Below are 22528 nucleotides of genomic sequence, written 5' to 3'. Positions count from 1 at the left end.
TACCGTGATTCGTCACTCCACAGAACGTTTTTCCGCTATTCAATCGTCCAATGTTTATGCTCCTTACACCATGTGAGGCGTCATTTGGCATTTACGGACGTGATTTTATGAGCAGCCGCTGGACCATGAAATCCAAGTTTTCTCACCTCCTGCCTAACTGTCATAGTACCTGCATTCGGTCCCGATGCAATTTGGAATTCCTGTGTGATGGTCTGCATAGATGTCTGCCTATTACACATTAGGACTCTCTTCAACAGTCGGCGGTCTCTGTCAGTCAACAGACGCGGTCGGCCTTTACGCTTTTGTGCTGTACGTGTCCCTTCACGTTTCCACTTCACTATCACATCGGAAACAGTGGACCTAGGGATGTTTAGGAGTGTGGAAATCTTGCGTACACACGTATGACAAATGACACTCAATCACTTGACCATGTTCGAAGTCCGTGAGTTGCGCTGAGCGCCCCATTCTGCTCTTTCACGATGCCTAATGAATACAGAGGTCGCTGATATTGAGTACCTGGCAGCACAATGCACGTAACATAAAAGAAACGTATGTTTTTGGGGGTTCCAGGTAGTTTTGATCAATTAGTGTATCTCAACCGATCGATGAAAGATGGAAATACAAAAATGTTCAGGAACAGAACGGACATCACGTAAGTAATCCACATAGCAGTAAAATCAAAAGGACGCGCAACGGAGTTGAAATGGCACGGAGCGTGGGAGTGGGAGAGTCGAAGATACTGGTGGTTTTGCTGGACAAATGTCAGTTCGTCTTTTCTTATTGGAAGTAAGAGGTTGTACTCATTGCTGGTGACTACGCAGCGTCCATCCAGGCCTCGTATTCGGACACGATAGCGAGGTAATGACAGGCCAACAGCTTGCACCCATACCAGTTACTCCACAACACCATGCGAGCTCCATGCTGGCACCGAGAATTGGCAAACAGACAACCTGTACTAGATTTTTTTTTTGTTTTGGTTTTAGGGCGAAAAACTGCTATGGTCATTAGCGCCCGGTCCGTGACTTAGGAAACAGTAAAAAACCGAAAATGGAAACCAGCAGCAATGGGAACGAAAGTCATAAAATTGGAGAAACTAAAAGCAGAAGGAAGGCTTAAAAATCCACTACAGAAAGGGGTTGGTTGTCCCCAAAAAAAGCTTCAAATGACTGACGTCATTTCACTGGCACTAATAAAATTGAGAACGCGGTTGGCTGAGCGCGTGTCATCTGCTAAAATCGACGATATATCAGGCGATAGCTGTAGACGGGAGCGTAACGGATTAAAATAGGGGCACTCAATTAAAAGGTGTCTTACCGTCCACAGCTGAGAGCAGTGGGGACAGAGTGGGGGAGGATCGCCGCTTAAAAGATGTCGATGGCTAAAAAGACAGTGCCCTATCCGGAGTCTAGTTAAAATTATCTCCTCCCGACGACGCGTTCGGGAGGAAGAGGTCCAAGCACAAGAAAGAGCTTTCACGTCCCGCAATTTATTATGGGGAAGTGTCGACCAATGCGCATGCCATAAATGAACAACACGACGACATAAAACGCTCCGTAGATCGGCGAAGGGAATCGAATGAATAGCTGGCCGAAGAAGAGAGACTGCAGCCTTGGCTGCAATATCGGCCGCCTCATTTCCACAGATACCAACATGTCCCGGGAGGAACGCCACCGAGACGCCCCCCAGGTGGAGCAAGCGCAGACAGTCCTGAATCCGGTGGACCAGAGGGTGCACAGGATAAAGAGCTTGGAGACTGAGGAGAGAGCTGAGGGAATCTGAGCAGATAACGTATTGTATCCGCTGATGGCGGCGGATGTAGTGGACAGCCTGGAGAACAGCGTAAAGCTCCGCAGTATAAACCGAACACTGGTCGGGAAGCCGAAAGTGATTTGGGGTGTCGCCAACAATATAGGCCCTCCCTATACCTAATGATGTTTTCGAGCCGTCGGTGTAAATAAATGTGGCGTCCGTCATTTGTGCACATAGAGCAGCAAATGCCCGACGATAAAGAGGAAAGAGAATGGAGCAGTTGACGGAAGCGGACTCCCGGTGGTAGTAGGGAGGAGGGGCGGCCGGCGTACCCTACATCAAAGGAGGCGTCGAAAAAAATGTCATGGGCTGGATTAGCAGGCATGGAAGACAGATGGCTAACATAACGACTCAGAAGGACTGCTCGCCGATTGGACAGCGGAGTTTCAGCAGTCTCAGCATAAAGGCTTTCCACAGGGCTGGTGTAAAAAGCTCCAGACACTAAACATAATCCACGGTGGTGGATAGAGTCGAGACGCCGAAGAATAGACGGCCGAGCAGAGGAGTAGACTATGCTTCCATAGTCCAATTTCGAGCGCACTAAGGCGCGATAGAGGGGGAGAAGGACCACTCGGTCCGCTCCCCAGGAGGTACCATTCAGGACACGGAGGGTGTTGAGGGATCGCAAACAGCGAGCCGAAAGATAGGAAACGTGGGAGGACCAGCACAGTTTTCTGTCAAACATAAGACCCAAGAATTTAGCGACGTCTGAAAACGGAAGGTTGACAGGACCTAGATGTAAGGAGGGTGGAAGAAGCTCCTTACGCCGCCAAAAATTAACACAAACGATCTTACTGGGAGAAAAACGGAAGTCGGTTTCGATGCTCCAAGAGTGGAGGCGATCGAGACATCCTTGAAGACGTCGTTCAAGAAGGCTGGTGCGTTGAGAGCTGTAGTAGATCGCAAAATCGTCCACAAAGAGGGAGCCCGAGACATCAGGAAGGAGACAATCCATAATTGGATTTATGGCAATGGCGAACAGTACAACTCTCAGCACGGAGCCCTGAGGTACCCCGTTTTCTTGGGAGAAAGTACGGGAGAGAGTAGTGTTCACCCGCACCCTAAATGTGCGCTCTGCCATAAATTCTCGAAGAAAAAGGGGCAGCCGACCTCGAAAGCCCCAAGAGAACAGTGTGCGGAGGATGCCTGTCCTCCAACAGGTATCGTATGCTCTCTCCAGATCAAAAAATATTGCTACTGTTTGGCGTTTCCGGAGAAAATTGTTCATGATATAAGTGGAGAGAGCAACAAGATGGTCAACTGCAGAACGATGCTTTCGGAATCCGCATTGGGCAGGTGTTAAAAGACTGCGGGATTCCAGCCACCACGCTAAACGGCCATACGCTCCAAAACCTTACGGACACTACTCGTGAGAGAAATGGGGCGATAGCTAGAGGGGAGATGTTTGTCCTTTCCAGGTTTCGGAACAGGAACGACGACAGCTTCCCGCCATCGTCTGGGAAAAGTACTGTCGGTCCAAATTCGATTACAAAGGCGAAGGAGGTAACGCAGACTATGGGTTGATAAATGCAGCAACATTTGGACGTGGATACCATCCGGTCCTGGGGCGGAGGAGCGAGAAGAAGAGAGTGCATGTTGGAGTTTCCGCATGGAGAAAACAGTATTGTAGCTTTCGCGATTTTGAGAGGAGAAAGCAAGAGGTCGCACTTCCGCTGCACGTTTCTTCGGGAGAAACGCTGGCGGGTAATTTGAAGAGCTCGAAATCTCAGCAAAGTGCTGACCCAATGAGTTAGAAATTGCGACGGGGTCCACTAATGTATCATGCGCGACAGTGAGCCCAGAGACCGGGGAGAAACTAGGCGCGCATGAGAACCGTCGAAGCCGACTCCAAACTTCCGAGGAGGGAGTTAAGGTGTTAAATGAGCTAATAAAGAATTTCCAGCTTGCCTTCTTGCTATCGCGGATGACACGACGGCATCGCGCACGGAACTGCTTATAGCGGATACAGTTGGCCAAAGTAGGATGGTGGCGGAAAACGCGGAGAGCACGTCGCCGCACACGTAGTGCATCACGGCATGCCTCGTTCCACCAAGGAACTGGGGGGCGCCGGGGTAATTCGGAGGTGCGTGGTATTGAACGTTCCGCAGCTGTAAGTATAACGTCGGTAATATGTGTGACCTCTTCGTCGACGCTTGGAAAGTGACGGTCATCGAATGTCGCTAGAGACGAAAAAAGTGTCCAATCAGCTTGGGCAAACTTCCAGCGTCGAGGGCGCATATGTTGCAGTTGAGGCTGCAGTCGAAGGACACATGGAAAGTGGTCACTCGAGTGTGTATCATCAAGGGCGAGCCATTCGAAGCGCCGAGCTAGCGGAACAGTACCGACCGCAAGGTCCAAATGAGATAAATTTGTCGTGGAGGCAGACAAAAATGTAGGGACCCCAGTGTTGAGGCAAACTAGATCCGCTTGGTGGAAGACGTCTAGCAATAGTGAGCCACGTGGACAAGGATGTGGAGATCCCCAAAGCGGGTGGTGGGCATTGAAGTCCCCAACCAGCAAATAGGGGGGTGGAAGCTGACCAAGAAGATGAAGGAGATCAGCTCGTGCCATTGGTGTGGACGATGGAATGTATACAGTACAAAGAGAGAACGTGTATCCGGAAAGGGAAAGACGGACGGCGACAGCTTGGAAGGAAGTGTTTAAGGGGATTGGGTGATAATGGAGAGTATCATGGAGAAGAATCATGAGTCCTCCATGTGCTGGAGTGCCTTCAACAGAGGGGAGATCATATCGGACGGACTGAAAATGAGGGAGAACAAAGCGGTCATGGGGACGCAGCTTTGTTTCCTGAAGACAGAAGATGACCGGCGAGTAGGATCGTAAGAGGATCGACAATTCATCCCGATTGGCTCGAATACCGCGGATATTCCAGTGGATAATAGACATAGGGTGAACAGAAAATGGAGGAATGTGACCAAGGTTGCTGTCAACTCAACGACTGCTCAGAACTTGCGACCAACAACATGGAATGGCATTCAGCCGAAGGCAGAAGATCCTGATCCATAGGTTGTTCAGGAGCAGCTCATGCCACCAGCGATCGGCCGTTTGATCGGCCGCCAGCAGTGCGCCTCGACGACACAGAAGACGGCCGAGGGCGATTTCCGCCAGGTGGTGCTGTAGATGGGACACGCCTTGGCGGAGAAGGAGAGGAACTGGGTTTCTTTGTAGCCTTCTTGGAAGTATGATGTTTAGATGAAGGAGGAACCGATGGTTGGGAAGTTGCGGTACGTAAAAACTCTTCACGAGTATGCTCTTTTTTCGAAGTCTTGGTGTCTGACTTTTGGGCTCGAGATTTAGCAGAACCCAACGAAGGGTGAGCCAGAGAGTGGGCAGGCGAAAGTGGTGAGGTTGAACGGGCGATCTTTGCGCTGGCCAATCTGACGAGCGTGGCACTAAAGGTGAGGTCGCAAGTCTGCGTGGCCGCCTCCTTTGTTGGCCGAGGAGAAGCAAGGACAGTGCTGTATTTTCCTGTCTGAGGCACGGTGGGCTGTCGACTGGCGAATAATTTTCGAGCAGCAAAGGTCGACACCTTTTCCTTCACTCTGATTTCCTGGATGAGCTTTTCGTCCTTAAAAATGGGGCAATCTCGAGAGGAAGCAACGTGGTCACCCATACAGTTGATGCAGCGAGGGGATGGAGGTGGACAAGCACCCTCATGGGCATCCTTGCCACACGTAAGACATTTGGCCGGATTGTAACAGGACTGGCTGGTGTGATTGAACCGCTGACACCGATAGCAACACGTTGGGTTTGGGACGTAAGGGCGAACGGAAATTATCTCATAGTCTGCTTTGATTTTCGATGGGAATTGAACTTTGTCAAATGTCAAGAAGACAGTGCGGGTTGGAATGATGTTCGTGTCAACCCTTTTCATAACTCTATGAACAGCCGTTACGCCCTGGTCAGACAGGTAGTGCTGAATTTCTTCGTCAGACAATCCATCGAGGGAGCGTGTATAAACGACTCCACGCGAGGAATTTAAAGTACGGTGCGGCTCCACCCAGACAGGGAAGGTGTGTAGTAGTGAGGTACGCAGCAATTTTTGTGCCTGGAGGGCACTGACTGTTTCTAACAACAGGGTGCCATTCCGTAATCTGGAACAAGACTTTACAGGACCTGCAATTGCGTCGACTCCTTTCTGAATAATGAAAGGGTTGACCGTGGAGAAGTCGTGACCTTCGTCAGACCGAGAAACAACAAGGAACTGTGGCAACGATGGAAGAACTGTCTGTGGCTGAGACTCAGTGAACTTACGCTTGTGAGCAGACAAAGTGGAAGGTGAGGAAACCATTGCAGAAGAATCCCCCATGATTACCGGCGTCTCCGATGGCGCGCTCCTCCCTTGTGGGGGCCCTCTCTGAGGGCACAGCTGCCTTAGGTGATTGTTCACACCTCAGGTCACACCTCCCGACAAATGGACGGAGGGACCAATCGGCACTTTCGGAAGGTATCAGCTCGGGTAATCACCCCTCCCTGGGCCTGGCCGTTACCAGGGGGTACGTACGTGTCATACCTGTCTACCCGGGGCGGGGAATTACGCGTTACCCCGTCACCGGCTACGCATGGAAGTGCGTGGGTCGGCCTTCAGACACGCACAGGGAGGAAAAAAGAGAAAGGGAAAGGAAAGAAGAGGGGTCTCAAACGCCGCTGCGGAGAAAAGGGCAAAGAGAAGAGGGAAGGAAAAGAGAAGGACAGAGGAAGGACAAAGACTTGCAAGTGTAGAAAGCAAGGAATTTGTAACAGTTTCGAGCGTCCGTCTCCGGACGTAGGCACAAACCGTACTCCCAGAGGGGGAGAAAGGGAAGGAAAGAGCCAGAGGTGAGGGGGGGGGCGAAGATGAGGGGACGGGGAAGGATGCGGAAAGGGAAGGTATGCAGCCCGGAAAGGAAGGAGGGCCACATTAGCTCGGGGTCCCATGCTCGCTACGCACGTATCCACAAAAGAGTTGTGGACCCCCTGGGGGGAACCTGTACTAGATGCACACAGCTCAGGACTGGGTTATAGCTCAGCGGTCGCGGTTACAGTTCCAGTACAGGCTGGCTACTAACCATGGCGCTGGAGCGGACAACGTGTTCCATTCCTCGTTCATAGGCAGACTTCACGCTGACAGCCGCGCTAGCTGATGTTGCTCCACTTCCTCCTTGGCCACAGACTACTAGGGCAGCGGTGTACTTGTGGCAAGTCTCCCTGATATCGATTTCCAGGAACGTGCTGGTACAGCTCAGACGTAAGTGCGAAAAAATTGCGGGAAAAAATTAAAATACGAGGACATAGAAACGGTCATCATAAGGATTCAACAAGTAGAGAAGTCAAAGTAACGTTCGGTGACTTTACAAGCAAAGTGCAGAGAGATTCTAGACATACTGGGTGGTCAAAAAGTCAGTATAAATTTGAAAACTTAATAAACCACGGAATAATGTAGACAGAGAGGTAAAAATTGACACACATGCTTGGAATGACATGGGGTTTATTAGAACAAAAAAAAAGTATTGCTAGACGCGTGAAAGATCTCTTGCGCGTGTCGTTTGGTGATGATCGTGTGCTGAGCCGCCACTTTCGTCATGCTTGGCCTCCCAGGTCCCCAGACCTCAGTCCATGCGATTATTGGCTTTGGGGTTACTTGACGTCACAAGTGTATCGTGATCGACCGACACCTCTAGGGATGCTGAAAGACAACATCCGACGCCAATGCCTCGCCATAACTCCGGACATGCTTTACAGTGCTGTTCACAACACTATTCCTCGACTACAGCTATTTTTGAGGAATGATGGTGGACATATTGAGCATTTCCTGTAAAGAGCATCATCTTCGCTTTGTCTTATTTGTTATGCTAATTATTGCTATTCTGATCAGACGAAGCGGCATCTGTCTGATATTTTTGAACTTTTATTTTTTTTTTGTTCTAATAAAACCCAATGTTATTCCAAGCATGTGTGTCTATTTGTACCTCTCTACCTAGATTATTCCGTGATTTATTCAGTTTCCAAATTTATGCTGACTTTTTGATCACCCGGCACAATAGATGGCTAGAGTGCAATGATGGTCTCTTCTAGAGGGAGAGAAGAGAAAATGGGTTGGAGCTCATAGGAGATAGAGTATTATAATCGGAGTTTGACAGTGCTTCGCCGGCCGAAGTGGCCGTGCGGTTAAAGGCGCTGCAGTCTGGAACCGCAAGACCGCTACGGTCGCAGGTTCGAATCCTGCCTCGGGCATGGATGTTTGTGATGTCCTTAGGTTAGTTAGGTTTAACTAGTTCTAAGTTCTAGGGGACTAATGACCTCAGCAGTTGAGTCCCATAGTGCTCAGAGCCATTTTTTTGACAGTGCTTCGCAAGACTTGTGTTCAGTCACGACAGAAGGGATGGATTGGAGAAGAATTTTTGTATATTTCGTACAATTAATCTTATCAGCATTTGGTCGAAACATTGAATGGAATGCATGAAGAACTTAAATCTAGTCCACGCTAATGGGGTTTGAATTCTGTGTTTGAATTCCATTGCTCCAGAAGAAAAGTGTAGCTTATAAACACTGATTTAGGTGCTTAGTACATATCTAACGGCACAACCGCTCATTGTTCCTTGTTTTAATTAACAAACACAGTGCAATAAGTACACTGAGGTGGTATACACTGAGGTGGGATACCTCCCAATATCTTCTCGGACTTCATTTTGCCCGGAGCGGTGCGCTAACTTGATGTGGCATGGACTGAACAAGTCGTTGGAAGTTCCGTGCGGAAATATAGAGCCACGCTGCCTCTATAGCCGTCCATAATTGCGAAAGCGTTGCCGGCGCAGGATTTTGTGCACGAACTGATCTCTTGGTTATGTCCCATAAATGTGCGGTGGGATTCACGTAGTTCGATCTGGGTGGCCAAATCATTCACTCGAATTGTCCAGAATATTCTTCAAACCAATCGCGAACAATTGTGGGCTTGTGACATGGTACATTGATGTCTATAAAAAATCTATCTTTGTTTGAGAACGTGAAGTCCATGAATGCTTGCAACTGGTCTCCAAGTAGGCGAACATAACCATTTGCAGTCAATGATAGGTTCAGTTGGACCAGAAGACCCAGTCCATTCCATCTAAACACAGCCTACATAGTTATGGAGCCACCACCAACTTACACAGTGCCTTGTTGACAACTTGGGTCCATGGCTTCGTGGGGTCTGCGCCACACTCGAACCCTATTGTCACCACTTACCAGCCAGCCGGGGTGGCCGAGCGGTTCTAAGCGCTACAGTCTGGAACCACGCGACCGCTACGGTCGCAGGTTCGAATCCTGCCTCGGGCATGGGTGTGTGTGATGTCCTTAGGTTAGTTAGGTTTAAGTAGTTCTAAGTTCTAGGGGGCTGATGACCTTAGGTTCCATAGTGCTCAGAGGCATTTGAACCATTTTTGAACCACTTACCAACTGACAGAGGGAATCATCTGAGCTTGCCACGGTTTTTCAGTCGTTCAGGGCCCAACCGATATGGTCTCATGACCAGGAGAGACGCTGCAAGCAATGTCATACTGTTAGAAATGGCACTCGCATTGGTCGTCTGCTGACATAGCCTATTAACGTCAGGTTTCGCAGCATTGGCCTAACAGATACGTTCAAAATGGTTCAAATGGCTCTGAGCACTATGGGACTTAACATCTATGGTCATCAGTCCCCTAGAACTTAGAACTACGTAAACCTAACTAACCTAAGGACATCACACAACACCCAGTCATCACGAGGCAGAGAAAATCCCTGACCCCGCCGGGAATCGAACCCGGGAACCCGGGCGTGGGAAGCGAGAACGCTACCGCACGACCATGAGCTGCGGACAAACAGATACGTTCATCGTATTTCCCACATTGATTTCTGTGGTTATTTCACACAGTGTTGCTTATCATTAACTCTGACAACGCAAACGCCGCTGCTCTCGGTTGTTAAGTGAAGGCCGTCGGCCATTGCGTTGTCCTTGGTGAGAGGTCAAGCCTGAAATTTGGTACCCACAGCACACTGTTGACACTGAGGAACTCGTAATACTGAATTCCCCAAACGGTTTCCCAAATGGAATGTCGCATGCGTCTGATTCCAACTACCAATCCACGTTCAAAGTCTGTTAAGTCCCGTCGTGCGGCCATAATCACGTCGGAAAGTTGTTCATATTGTAGCGCCCCCTTAGAAAAAATATATATGAGTGTGCTGATAAACCTCTTACGTTATTTGATTTTCAAACAGCTGAGCAAAACTGAACGTACTCAGACATTTCTCTCTTTACTTATTCTGATCATCACTAAACTGACACACAATATTATTTCTTTTATTTTTTTATTTATTTATTGTTTTTTTTTTTGCGCAACGCAATCTGATTTTCAATAATCCCTACAAAAGAATGGCCCTGACTGACAATAACCTATACCTTTTATGAATAACTTACGTCACAAAAATCTTCGTTACTCGAACTACTGCAATACAGCGAGCGCCAATACTGCCAACTAAATGAAAGATTCTAACTACTGAAGGCATAGGCATAGGCATAGTTAGCAAATTAAAGATTCTGATAGAGAACAAACAATGTATTTACCTTAATAGTGTTCAAAAGTCATAATATATGTATCAGTTCATGACATCCAGTCTTACAAATTTCCTTTTTCTGACGGACACACATCCAGATCGTCCGTCCGCTCTCAAAACTCCGGCATCTCTCTCCCCACATCCACCACTGCTGGCGGCTCACCTCCAACTGCGCAACGCTACGCACTGTTCACAAGCAACAGCCCAACACTACACAAGCGAATATTCCAACAATGAATCCAACCTGCCACAGACTGCACACAGCAACATAAAAACCTAAACAGCCTACTTACTACATGAATTACATGATTACAAATGACAGATCCGCCAAAGCACTGGTTTTTATACCTTATGTATACTATGCTACCGCAGTCTGAATATGTTTGTTCCACTAACCCATTACTTTTGTCACCACGCGTAAACTGATGAGCCAAATCATTATGTCTGTTGCCTAGCCCGAGAGTGCATGTAGTCTGTTGACGTCGCTGGCGCGTGATACGGTAAGGAAAGCACATAAGCGAAGCGGAAAGGAGTGGGTAATCATACCGACGACGATAAGGGCCAGAAAAGTGGAAATCCATTTACATAAACCACTCTGATAAAGACCAGATTCTTATGTCCCGGCGCCTCCAAAGCGAGCAGCCTGCTAACGGCAAATATAGTCGATTGTTCGCTTGCTTCTGTCTTCAGCAAGTATGAAAAGTGGCTGTAGAATGGTGAGTTCACGAGTAAGCCACAAGGTGCTGGACGTACACGCCTGACTAGAGATCGTAGAGGTTGGAGTCTTGTTCGCTCAGTTAGGGAGGACACGTAGCGACCCATGACAGGCCTAATGACAGTGTACCCTGTTGGTACAGGCACAAGTATTTCGGAGCACTCTGTTCTGTACGTACTGATGAATGTGGAGCTCCGTTAGACGAACCCTACGTGTCCCTATGTTGAACCAAGCAGATCTTCAATTACGAATACAGTCGGACTGAAGCATTAGAGATAGGACCGTAGATCAAGAGAATCTTTATGCCTGGTCAGATGAATAATTTTTCTTGTTACACCAAATCGATGGTCGTGTCTGGATACGGCGCTGTGAACGGCACTTGAACTATCACCACGTCACGGGCATAGGGCGATGCTATACAGGACATTCAGATGGCTTTCATGGGATCTGTGGTGGTTCAAAAATGATTCAAATGGCTCTGAGCACTATGGGACTTAACTGCTGTGGTCATGAGTCCGCTAGAACTTAGAACTACTTAAACCTAACTAACCTAAGGACAGCACACACATCCATGCTCGAGGCAGGATTCGAACCTGCGACCGTAGCGGTCGCGCGGTTCCAAACTGTAGCGCCCAGAACCGCTCGACCACTTCGGCCGGCTCTGTGGTGGTAATCAAATACACCATGACGTCTGTGGTCTACGTGAACATCACTGCGGATCAGGTTCAGCCCGTCGTGCTTTATCGCTCCCCCGATGGCAGTGGACTCTTTTTAGGATAACCGTGTCACGAGCTCAGGATCATGCTGAAATGGTTTGCCGTCTTCTTGGGCACCAGATTCGCCTGATCTGAACCAAATGGAACACATCTGGCACGTTAGCCACGAACCACCGGCCCGTAATTTACGGAAATTGCATGATCTTTGGGTAGACATTTGGCACACAAACTTCCTGAAAATCAATAGAGAATCCTTAAAGTCCTTGCCGTACTGTGAAAGATCGACCAACACACTATTAATCAGGTGGTACCAATGCCTGGCTCACCATTGTAGGACCTGCTTTATCGGCTTCAGGTTTCCAGACGACTATTAATTTAAATCTGAACTTTCTGAGTTGTCGAAACACTAACCTACGGCATTTAAGGAAATGCTGGAGGTACTAACTTGTGGGAGACCGCCTGGAACAAAACACGCTACTGTCTTGTGCCCCAGGTGCTGCGCATCAACAAGCAGTCCATGGACGTGACAGCGACGGGGCAGGTGATCAACCTCATGTCCAACGACGTGGCCCGCTTCGACGTCGCTTCGATGAGCGCCAACTGGCTGTGGATCGCATTTCTGCAGCTGGCGATTGTCACGTACTTCTTGTACCGCTCCGTGTCCTGGGCGGCCTTCGCTGGTGTCATTTATGTCATCATCATGACGGTTCCACCACAAAGTAAGTTAAATGAGATACTGTTATCGTCCAGTAAACTAGATTTTTTGATGCAACAATTGCAAAAATCAGCTGGTCTTACTGGTGTAATAATAGCTGAAACAGTTTCATACTCTTACTAACAGAGTACTTTGGCTAAGACCTGTCCCATCCCATTGCTTTCAGGTACACTGCATGGATTCAGACATTAACTAAATGAAGCTGGTATCTGTACAGATACTATTGGTGATCTTGCAGCTCTAGAAGCATGAAATTATAATGAAATCCAGACCTTTAGCTGCTTACAGGCCTTGATAAATATTAACGGGGATCTCCTGCTTTTAGGGCAGACGCTCTAACCGACTGAGCCACCGAGAACACACACGACAGTGCGACTTATCTCTCGCACGCTCCCCGTGAGACCCATACTTCCAACTTTCTGTCCACACACTACATTTGTAGTGCCCCCGCCTACCATATTCATTACTCGCGGTAGTCAATCTACCGATTCCCTTAAGAGTTTGAGCAATGTAAGTGCATCTGCACTTTCGGACATGTCCGAAAGAACATATATCATCTTCATATAGACGAGGCTTACCGGCCAACGACCTTCTTCAGTGCGGTTGCACTCACATTGCCCGAACTCTTACGGGAATCGGTAGACTGACTACCGCGAGTAATGAGTATGGTGGACAGGGGAACTACAAATGTAGTGTGTGGACAGAAAGTTGGAAAGTGTGGGTCTCACAGGGAGCGTGCCAGAGATAAGTCTCTGCAGTCGCAGTGTCATCTGTGTCTTAGGTGGCTCAGTCGTTTAGAGGGTCTATCATGTAAGCAGGAGGTTACGCTTTCTAATTCCGGGCGGGGTACACATTTTTCAACTGTCCCCGTTGATATTTATCAATGCCTGCAAGCAGCTAAAGGTCTAAATTTCATTATAATTTCATTAACTAAATGCTCAAAATGATTAAACGTGGTGGTTCAAAAGAATTCATTGCATTTCTCAAGACTATATCTTCAAGCTAAATGAAAATATGAACTAGGAGCAAATTTTAACTTACGCATCCAGACTAAAACGTTACCTTGGCGCAACTTGTAAATTGTCGCTCATATGGTTGCCTGTAGCGGTCTCCTGGTGCAGCTAGCTCTATCGCTCATTAATTACCCATTGTGCATCAATTCGAGATAGTGCTAAAACAGGAACAAAATGTTTTTTGCTTTCTCCGCTTCAGCAGCTGCAGTTCAGTTACAGACGGACGGCTTGGTTTTCGTCGTACGTTCCGCAGTGCAACTGCTACAGCTCGAAGTATTTGGCTATGGCGAAAACATATCCAAGACATTGGTTCTCGTTCAAGGCATAGAGCGTATTCAACAAGCCCTTTATGATGGTGGTAAACATCAAGATGCAGGGTTTTGTAAATTTATTCCGGACATAGAGACGGGAAACAGCAGTATCCTTTTACATTTAGTGTTCAGTATGAGGCTATATTCGATTTAAGTGGAAAAATAAGTTGTCACTACGTAGGAATGCGGGGAACAGGGTAGCCGCATATCCTAATCGGCAGACAGAGACTCTCTGAAGTCTCATGTGTTCTGCGGGGTTTCTTGAGGACAGCTTTATGTACTGTTACAGGGACCACGTACCAGGATATGTGGAGAACTAGTTTTTCCCCCAATAGCTAGAACAAATGGCTCTGAGCACTATGGGACTTAACATCTGAGGTCATCAGTCCCCTAGAACTTAGAACTACTTAAACCTAACTAACCTAAGGACATCACGCACAAGTTTCGAACAGAACCATCAGCAGGGAAGGTTATGCTGACTCTTTTGGGACGAAAGAGGCGTCATTTTGGAGCATTACGTGCCTAGAGGGACTACTGTCACCAGTGCACCTTACAAAGATCTCCTAAAAAATCATCTGCGGCCTGCAATCAAACCAAACCGACGTGGATTGCTGTCATCAGGTGTCCTTTTGCAACACGACAATGCAAGGCCGCACACTGCCCGTACAACAGTTGCAACAATCACAGACCTGCATTTTGAGTATCTTCCTCATCCACCATACTCACCAGACCTTTTCCCAAGGGATTTCCTTATGTTTGGACCACTGAAAGACGCAATGGGAGGAAAGAAGTTCCGTTCTGATGAAGAGGTACGGCACACGGTGCATGAGTGGTTGCGCAGACTACCAACAGAATTTTTTTCTCAATGAATTTATGCACTTTGTAAGCGCTGGAGGACTTGAATTGAGCTTGGGGGAGATTATGTACCACTTCTGCACAATAAATAACATTTAAAAAAATGTTTAAGGTTTTAATTTGACTCACTCTCGTAAATGTCTGCACTTCGTAGTTTTGAGGTAGGTTCGTCTTGATAACACCGAGTCTTGTCAGCTTCGATTATTTTTTCCAAAAAAGAAATGTCCGCGTTATGCGTTTCCATTAAGTCGTGACAGGCGTCCACGAGACGTAGTTTTTGTTCAGGAGTGAATGTGCACGGGTCGAGCTTAGCACACACTTATTTTATCTTCAAAACATTACGGAGAATGTTTTGAACGCTTGATTTAGAGATGCTCCTCCATTGAGATTTGTGACACAACAACGTTGACGGACTACGACCGCACGTCCACTACTACACCCTGCCTGCTGTCAACTGACTGATCGAATGCACGTTTGTTGTTTACAGGTGTTAGTTCAAGCCGTCACCATAGTTCAAAAATGTTCAAATGTGTGTGAAATCATATGGGACTTAACTGCTAAGGTCATCAGTCCCTAAGCTTACACGCTACGTAACCTAAATTATCCTAAGGACAAGCACATACACCCATGCCCGAGGGAGGACTCGAACCTCCGCCGGGACCAGCCGCACAGTCCATGACTGCAGCGCCCCAGACCGCTCGGCTAATCCCACGCGGCCGTCACCGTAGTTACTGTGCTGACATCTCTTATACGGAAGGAATAAAATCAGTCTCTGAACTTTTTGGTCGATTAGTGCATGTGATTTTTTTGTGCGGTTTGTGAATGACCATATCTCCCTTCCCTTTCAAGAAAACCACTGAAAGCAGTAACTGTAGACATGCTTGCAAAAGTATTGGAGAAGTTTGACTATAGTCTGCAAATTTGCCATATTGCGACAGTGGAACACTCATTGAATATGTATGAAAAGTTAATAAGAAGTATGATCTTCAACCTAGTTGTAAAAAGTACTCCAAGGTTATATAGTATGTGCATTTATGCAAATGTTATGCTCTTGTAAAGTTGGATCGTTCTTTTGACAATATGAACTTTGTAGCCCTATGCCTAAGTTGAAATTTACCCCAGGTTTCTTCATTTATTCATGTAGAAGTTAAAGTTACGTGAAATGAGAGGAAGGTTTCTGAAACAACCTGTATCACTCAGGGCGGTAGAGTAGTTTCTTCGAAAATCACTTTTCTATAGACTGTCTGGCATCGAGCTCCATTTAGGAAACCAGAAAGCAGTCTTTGCCCGACTCGTGGTGATGTTCGTTCATAGCATGTCGTTCAGCTGCTTCTAATGCCTATTGGTGATGCGTACCAAATATGTCAAGAGCCACTCTTGAGACATCTAGTCGCATATTAACGGGAGCGCATGCTTGATTTCATCCACCTTTGGTGAGCGCAGAGTAACCTTCGTGGACTGTATTTCGCCTGTACACCCGGGGCAAATTTCGCTCCTGGTAGTATCTAATGAGAGTACACCGAAAACGAGAGCGTTAAGAAAAATAAAAGTAAAGGCTTGTGATATTATTGATGGAAGATATGGAGCGATTGTGCAGATGCATAATAGAAAAGCTTTTGTTTATTCCAACGCGGCGATGCCTTTCTTTCGCCAAGCTCGAGTGCTGTTACTTAACTGTGAGGCTCTATGATGATGGTGCGCAGAGCTTAATGTCGTATTTCTGGTTGATAATGAAGTGAGATGAAGGGAGAGGTGCAAATAGCAGTACATTGTCAACCCCTCTCGAAACCGTGAATACATTGTCTTACATGTTACTACGGTCGCAGGTTCGAATCCTGCCTCGGGAATGGATGTGTGTGATGTCCTTAGGTTAGTTAGGTTTAGGTAGTTCTAAGTTCTAGGGGACTGATGACCACAGATGTTAAGTCCCATAGTGCTCAGAGCCATTTGAACCATCTTACATGTTACACTCGAAAATATCGTCTGTCGTTCCATAGCTGAATGGTTGCTTCCTTTACCCAGAGGCGTAAACTGCAGAAAACTTTAATACCTTCTGAACGAGCGTACCCGAGTTAGTCAAGAAACATATTAAAGCTTTCTCCAACTATATTGTTTTATTATTAGTAAATTAAGAGAAATGCATATTTTACGGATTAGTACGATTTAGTTTTTCCAGTGCACCACGTGCGAATTAAAAAAAGGGTATGGGTTACTGCAATAGTACACTGAGTCCTTTCTTCCGAACATCGTACGGTAGGTGTCAAACGTAGAAAAAGACTTCAAGACGACGCAATATTATTTGTATTAATGAGCAATATGACATATGGATAATATATTATAAGTAATATTCTTTTGTTTAACAATGTTAAAATGGTGCCCCATAGGATGCTAATATGGTCTGTTCACAGCGTACATGGGTCGACTCTCGGCACGTTTCCGGAAGCGTGTCGCCGTCAGGACCGACGAGAGAATGAGGATGATGAACGAGCTGGTGCAGGGGATACAGGTGGTCAAGATGTACGCCTGGGAGAAGCCCTTCGCCAAGCTCGTCGCACTGGCCAGGAAGTGAGTGTAATTCCGTAACTAACAGAACGAAAACACCAGTTACAGTCTGAGAAATGCACATCGTCATGCCTTATAAAACCACATACAGATTTAAATAATAGATGAGACTGGTGTGTCATGCAGTTAACATTCATTTAATCCATATTTGAAAAACGGTACCTGCTTTCTCTTGAGTATCTCATAATAATCAGTACAATTTAAGTAGAACTGTTCTTATGGTTTAGAACGGCTTAACGCGCCATTTAGTGTTTTAAAAACATGCATCAATAGATATACCTTGTATGAATTTATCCCGTCAGTTCTGTATGCTGAAGAAAGCTTGTGCAGGGTGTCCCAAGAGGAATGGTCAACATACAGGGTTGTGACAGGAACGATGATTCAGTGCAGAATGGCTAGTAAAAACGTGCTGAAAAGAGGTATGAGAACTTGTTGATCTTGGATACTGCGAAACAAATCTCTTCTGCTTTTAGCTCTTTGCTTTCCATATTTTGAGTGATAGTAGTATGGACCAAAACAAGAGAAAATCTCCAGAAAACATGGGCTCTAGAATGCATACCTTAAGAATTATGAGGACTTGTTCATGTTTGCCGTTGTGAAACACAACTCTTCTACCGAAAAAGTTCTCAGAGCTCTTAAGGAACACATTTCTGAGGTTTCCCAGCATTCTTTGCTTCGAACTGTCGTTCCCACCATATTCTTGAATACTGGCTATTCCTACTGGCTACTGGTATGCCGTGTATTAATAACAATTTCCTTCCTGAACTACATTCTGTCTTCACTAGTCAATTTGTTTCATTTGCGCTGCTTCAATTCACGAAACATTTCTTATCACATACTCGTATCACTCCAAATGTATCAAAATTTGTCATTTTACGCTATTAAATAACGACTGCTGTAGAAGCTGTGGATTCTACAACATTCCATTTTATAAGCTGACGATTTTTGTACGTTTTTAGGAAGCGCACCACAATCGGTAAAAATCCATATGGGATCACTTTGTTCTCCATCTGTCTGTCCGTCTTTTAAGAGCCACTTTTATGGGGAACGGTTAGAGGTATCAAGTTGAAACTTATGTCAAATGCTAAGTTCTAGGGTCGCCTGGTGCTGAAAAAAATTTAAGCTTCAAAGTCAGTACAGTCAAAACATGCGCCCATTTATTTCAGATATTTTGATAATCACTCAACCATACATACAGATGAAGCATCTGCACAAACAATGACGTCTGTGCGGAATGCTCAGCCGCGAGTACTACCCGCAGGTGACCACTTTCTTTTATACACTACTTCCGAATTTATTTCTAACAGTGTGGAAGATTCTTTCAAAAGCCTACTTCAACACGAAAGTTCAAAGTATTTATATTAGAAAGACCTACTAATTTAACATACAAAACGTCCGTACTATGTCCACTGGTTAGTTTTATGCATTCAGGTTCTAACATCGCAGTAATTTGCCGCCCGGTGTGGCCGTGCGGTTAAAGGCGCTTCAGTCTGGAACCGCGTGACCGCTACGGTCGCAGGTTCGAATCCTGCCTCGAGCATGGATGTGTGTGATCTCCTTAGGTTAGTTAGGTTTAAGTAGTTCTAAGTTCTAGGGGACTGATGACCACAGATGTTAAGTCCCATAGTGCTCAGAGCCATTTTGAATCGAAGTATTTTGCATCTGGTGTAACGAAAACCAGACCCGTACGAGCATACATACAAGTGAAATAAAAAGTATGAAGCCTTAGAGTAAAACAGGCATAATCCTGTGGCTAACAGATACATAAACTCGATAATAAACACCATTTTCCCCTACTACTTTTAACGACTTACTCTTCTTTGCTCAGAGACTTGGAGATAAAATGGTGAGTGCTATGACTTATGAATGTTCTCTGTCTGTTTACATTCCGGCCTGAAAGTCGCAGGGTTATTTCTGTGCTAGCGTGCTGAAGTTTTCCCACTTGTCTGTTACGATTACTTGTGGTCGCAGTTGCCGGCCGGAGTGGCCGAGAGGTTCTAGGCGCTACAGTCTGGGACCGCGCGACCTCTACGGTCGCAGGTTCGAATCCTGCCTCGGGCATGGATGTGTGTGATGTCCTTAGGTTAGTTAGGTTTAAGTAGTTCTAAGTCTAGGGGACTGATGGCCTAAGATGTTAAGTCCCATAGAGCTCAGAGCCATTTGAACCATTTTTTTTGTGGTCGCTGTTCCTGACTGAAACTGATGTCTGTTAGGTGCGCAGTGACTGTTAAGCCTTGTTTACACGACGACATTGGGTTGCGCCACTCGTTACGTGGAATGAGTTGCACGCAAATAGTTTCATATTTGACTGTAGACAAGGCGAAACCAGTATATACTTTAGTTTCGTCGTTTTGTGGTTTCATGAGTCACGTCTTCAATGAAAGTTTTGGCTGCTGCACGTCGCACGAGTTGTGATGGAGTTAAAGCTTGTTGCGTGGAATCGCTGCATAAGATAAAAATAAGAAACTTGTTTCATTCGTGACTGAATGAAGGAAAGACGTCAGCTCAGTTGCTCAGCATCCTTGCCGAAATAATTTGTAATGGAAGACCCAAGAAGTTCTTTTAATTATCTTAGAATGTCACCAGATCTGTTAATGTTTCTTCTAAATAGAGTTAGTTATGCGATAAGTAATAAAGATATTGTAATGCATGAAGCACTGTCGCCAGAACTGAAATTACATATCACATTGCATGCATTACAATCGGCAACACTCGTCATGTTATAAGATGCGGTTTCAGTTGTGATGGGGCTTTTTCGTTAACACTGTAATAATTATTAACGTTAACAGCAGGCCGCATTTAAGAAGAGAATGGTCTGCAAACTATTCTCTTGAAGATGGCAATGTTTCGAAATCAAACATATGTGAATGGGGAGCACTGTTGCGACGTTTTAAACAGATTAATATTGAATAAAGAATGTAGCTTCTTGATTTGCGTAGCCTTCCCTCCTGTCAACAATATTCCTTAAAAAAAAGTGTGGGTCAACTCGAACGATGGGATTTTAGTCTTGTAGACAAGAGCATTTCTACAGATAGAATTACATTTGCTTATATTTTTCTTAATTCAGTTGTATATGTGCTCCTAATTCAATAAATTTTGCCCTGCAGCTCAGATATTGTCAAACTATCTATGTTCTGATCGCACATGGCGGTCTCAGGAGCAGCAATATGTTGCTTATTTTTGTAATCAGCATCACTGAAATCCCACAAACACCTATGCAAAGCATATACATACAAAAGGTGAAAATTATTCTCCGTTCCCCACTTCATATTTCAGTTTTTCTACATTATACCAACACACATAACCTCAAAACTCATGCAACTAGTATCGCCAAAGTTGGAACACGCCGAAACTGTTTAGTTCCACCGACGAGTTGCGCAAACTCGCGGCGCGCATGCGCAGTTGCTGGTAGCGCAATGCCTGCAACCTAATGTCGTCGTGTAAACTAGACTTTAGATGCCAACCGCGTACGCGTCCCAAGCGCGAACAGCGATTCTTCTTGGCAGCAGTAAATCTGCAACCATACAACTTTCTCCACCCGGCTGCACTGCTTACAGAGAATTTCTCTGCCCCTAAATCTTGGGTTCCCATGTTTAGGCCCAAACGGGTTAAATTCTTAAACCGGGGTACACAAAATTCTTCAGAGCAATCAGCACATAACATTAAATTTTCCTATCTCCTTTGTAACTGTTCCGTTCTTTTACATTTCGTGTTTCACTTTTAATGAAGTAGTATCATTCCGTGTGCCACACCAGATCCGAAATCCACAAGCTGCTGCACGCAGCCTACTTGCGGAGTTTCCTGCTGGCGTCTGCCGTCTTCATCGAGAGGTCTTCGCTGCTGGTCACACTCGTCGCCTACTTCCTAATGGGTCGCATCGCCGGTCCTGATCAGGTCAGTACATTTGCATTTTTTCCCATTTCTGTTCGACACCTGCATTTCACATGACTACATCCTTTGTCTGCTGTGTTGCAGATATTCTCAATGGCTCAGTACTACAACGTCCTTAACGGAGCACTGGCAATCATGTTCCCGATGGGCATAGCGGCTATACAAGAAGCTAGAATCTCAGTGCAACGCATACAAGTAAGAATAAATTCTGGCATTTGTCGTCACAAACCGAGATCATGATGCATGTGGCATATCCATTGCCATATTGGGACATATCTCATGTATTGACATAGAAGTTTTCTGAGTACAGTACGCGTCATAATGATAAAAACTGTACTGGAGAAACCAACCTTTCGGCTATGGCTGCAGTGGCTTTCTTCTGCTTCTACGATACCAGTCCAACCAGAAGGAGGCCACTGTAACTGTAGCCGAAACGTTGGTTTCTCCAGTACAGTGATGGTGACGCGGTACCGTACTCAGAAAACGTTCATCTTTTGAGTCTGGCCACGGAGGCCTATACAATTATATCTCACGTGTTATTCGTAATAGATGGGCTGATAGTGCAGGTTGTACAAGGGCTTGGTGAAGCAAACTGAGTAAATGACTGCCAGAGTTAAATGTGTGTTTATAAATTACATGAGCTACTATCGAAACATCAGATTTTTTTGCCAATGGTTAGTTGGTACGTGTATCGTTGTAGGTATGGTTAGAGATCGTCGTGCCCCTGCATTGCTTTTCATGATGCATTAAAAGTACTTGTACTCCTTGCGTCTTAAAGCTTTTTAGAGAAAAAGAGGCACAAGAGAAAAGCATTTTAATTACTGTGCTGTATTTTGAAGATATTTTGGTACGATACACTTTATATATATATATATATATATATATATATATATATATATATATATATATATATATATATATATATATACAGTACAATAGATGTTAATTATAAAACAGGATATGTGAGTGGGTAAAGTGAAATAAATATAACAAGCTGAAAAACAATAGGCAAATATCAAAATTAAAATACCGAAATGGAAATATATTGGTGTGGTTCCAATACAGATGACAGATTATTCGTAGCCACTTCCTATAAACCCCTCACAGTCTGTGTCTACAGAATCATAACCATTTCCTTCTATGGTATTTCTTGGAGAATATCTTTCCTGAACAACACTCATAATACCATTGTACTCGTATTTTTTTAGTGTTCCTCGTCCCCTTCTTTGACCACGTCCTCTTCTTTCTCCGTTCCCTCTTCATATGCTCATGGCAAAAGCTGTTTGGGAATCGTATATATTGTTACAGAACACATGATAAAGGCGGGGGATGTAGTTCATCTCATCAACATTTTCCTATTTCTCAAATTT

At 45.6% G+C, this 22528-nt stretch overlaps 1 protein-coding gene across 1 annotated transcript in view; it reads left to right on the top strand.

Annotated features, from left to right (window-relative positions):
• The window catches only part of LOC126456435 (ATP-binding cassette sub-family C member 4-like), a 166621-nt gene that overhangs the window by 9812 nt on the left and 134281 nt on the right, over positions 1–22528 (top strand). The window contains exons 4-7 of the mRNA XM_050092185.1: positions 12305–12530; positions 17114–17270; positions 21023–21161; positions 21243–21353. Coding sequence (XP_049948142.1) covers positions 12305–12530; positions 17114–17270; positions 21023–21161; positions 21243–21353 — 633 coding nt within the window. The remainder of the gene's footprint in view (positions 1–12304; positions 12531–17113; positions 17271–21022; positions 21162–21242; positions 21354–22528) is intronic.

This window comes from Schistocerca serialis, chromosome 2 (assembly GCF_023864345.2).
Source record: "Schistocerca serialis cubense isolate TAMUIC-IGC-003099 chromosome 2, iqSchSeri2.2, whole genome shotgun sequence".
NCBI lineage: Eukaryota > Metazoa > Arthropoda > Insecta > Orthoptera > Acrididae > Schistocerca > Schistocerca serialis.
Note: the sequence above shows the minus strand (reverse complement) of the source record. Positions and strands in the feature narration are given on the sequence as shown.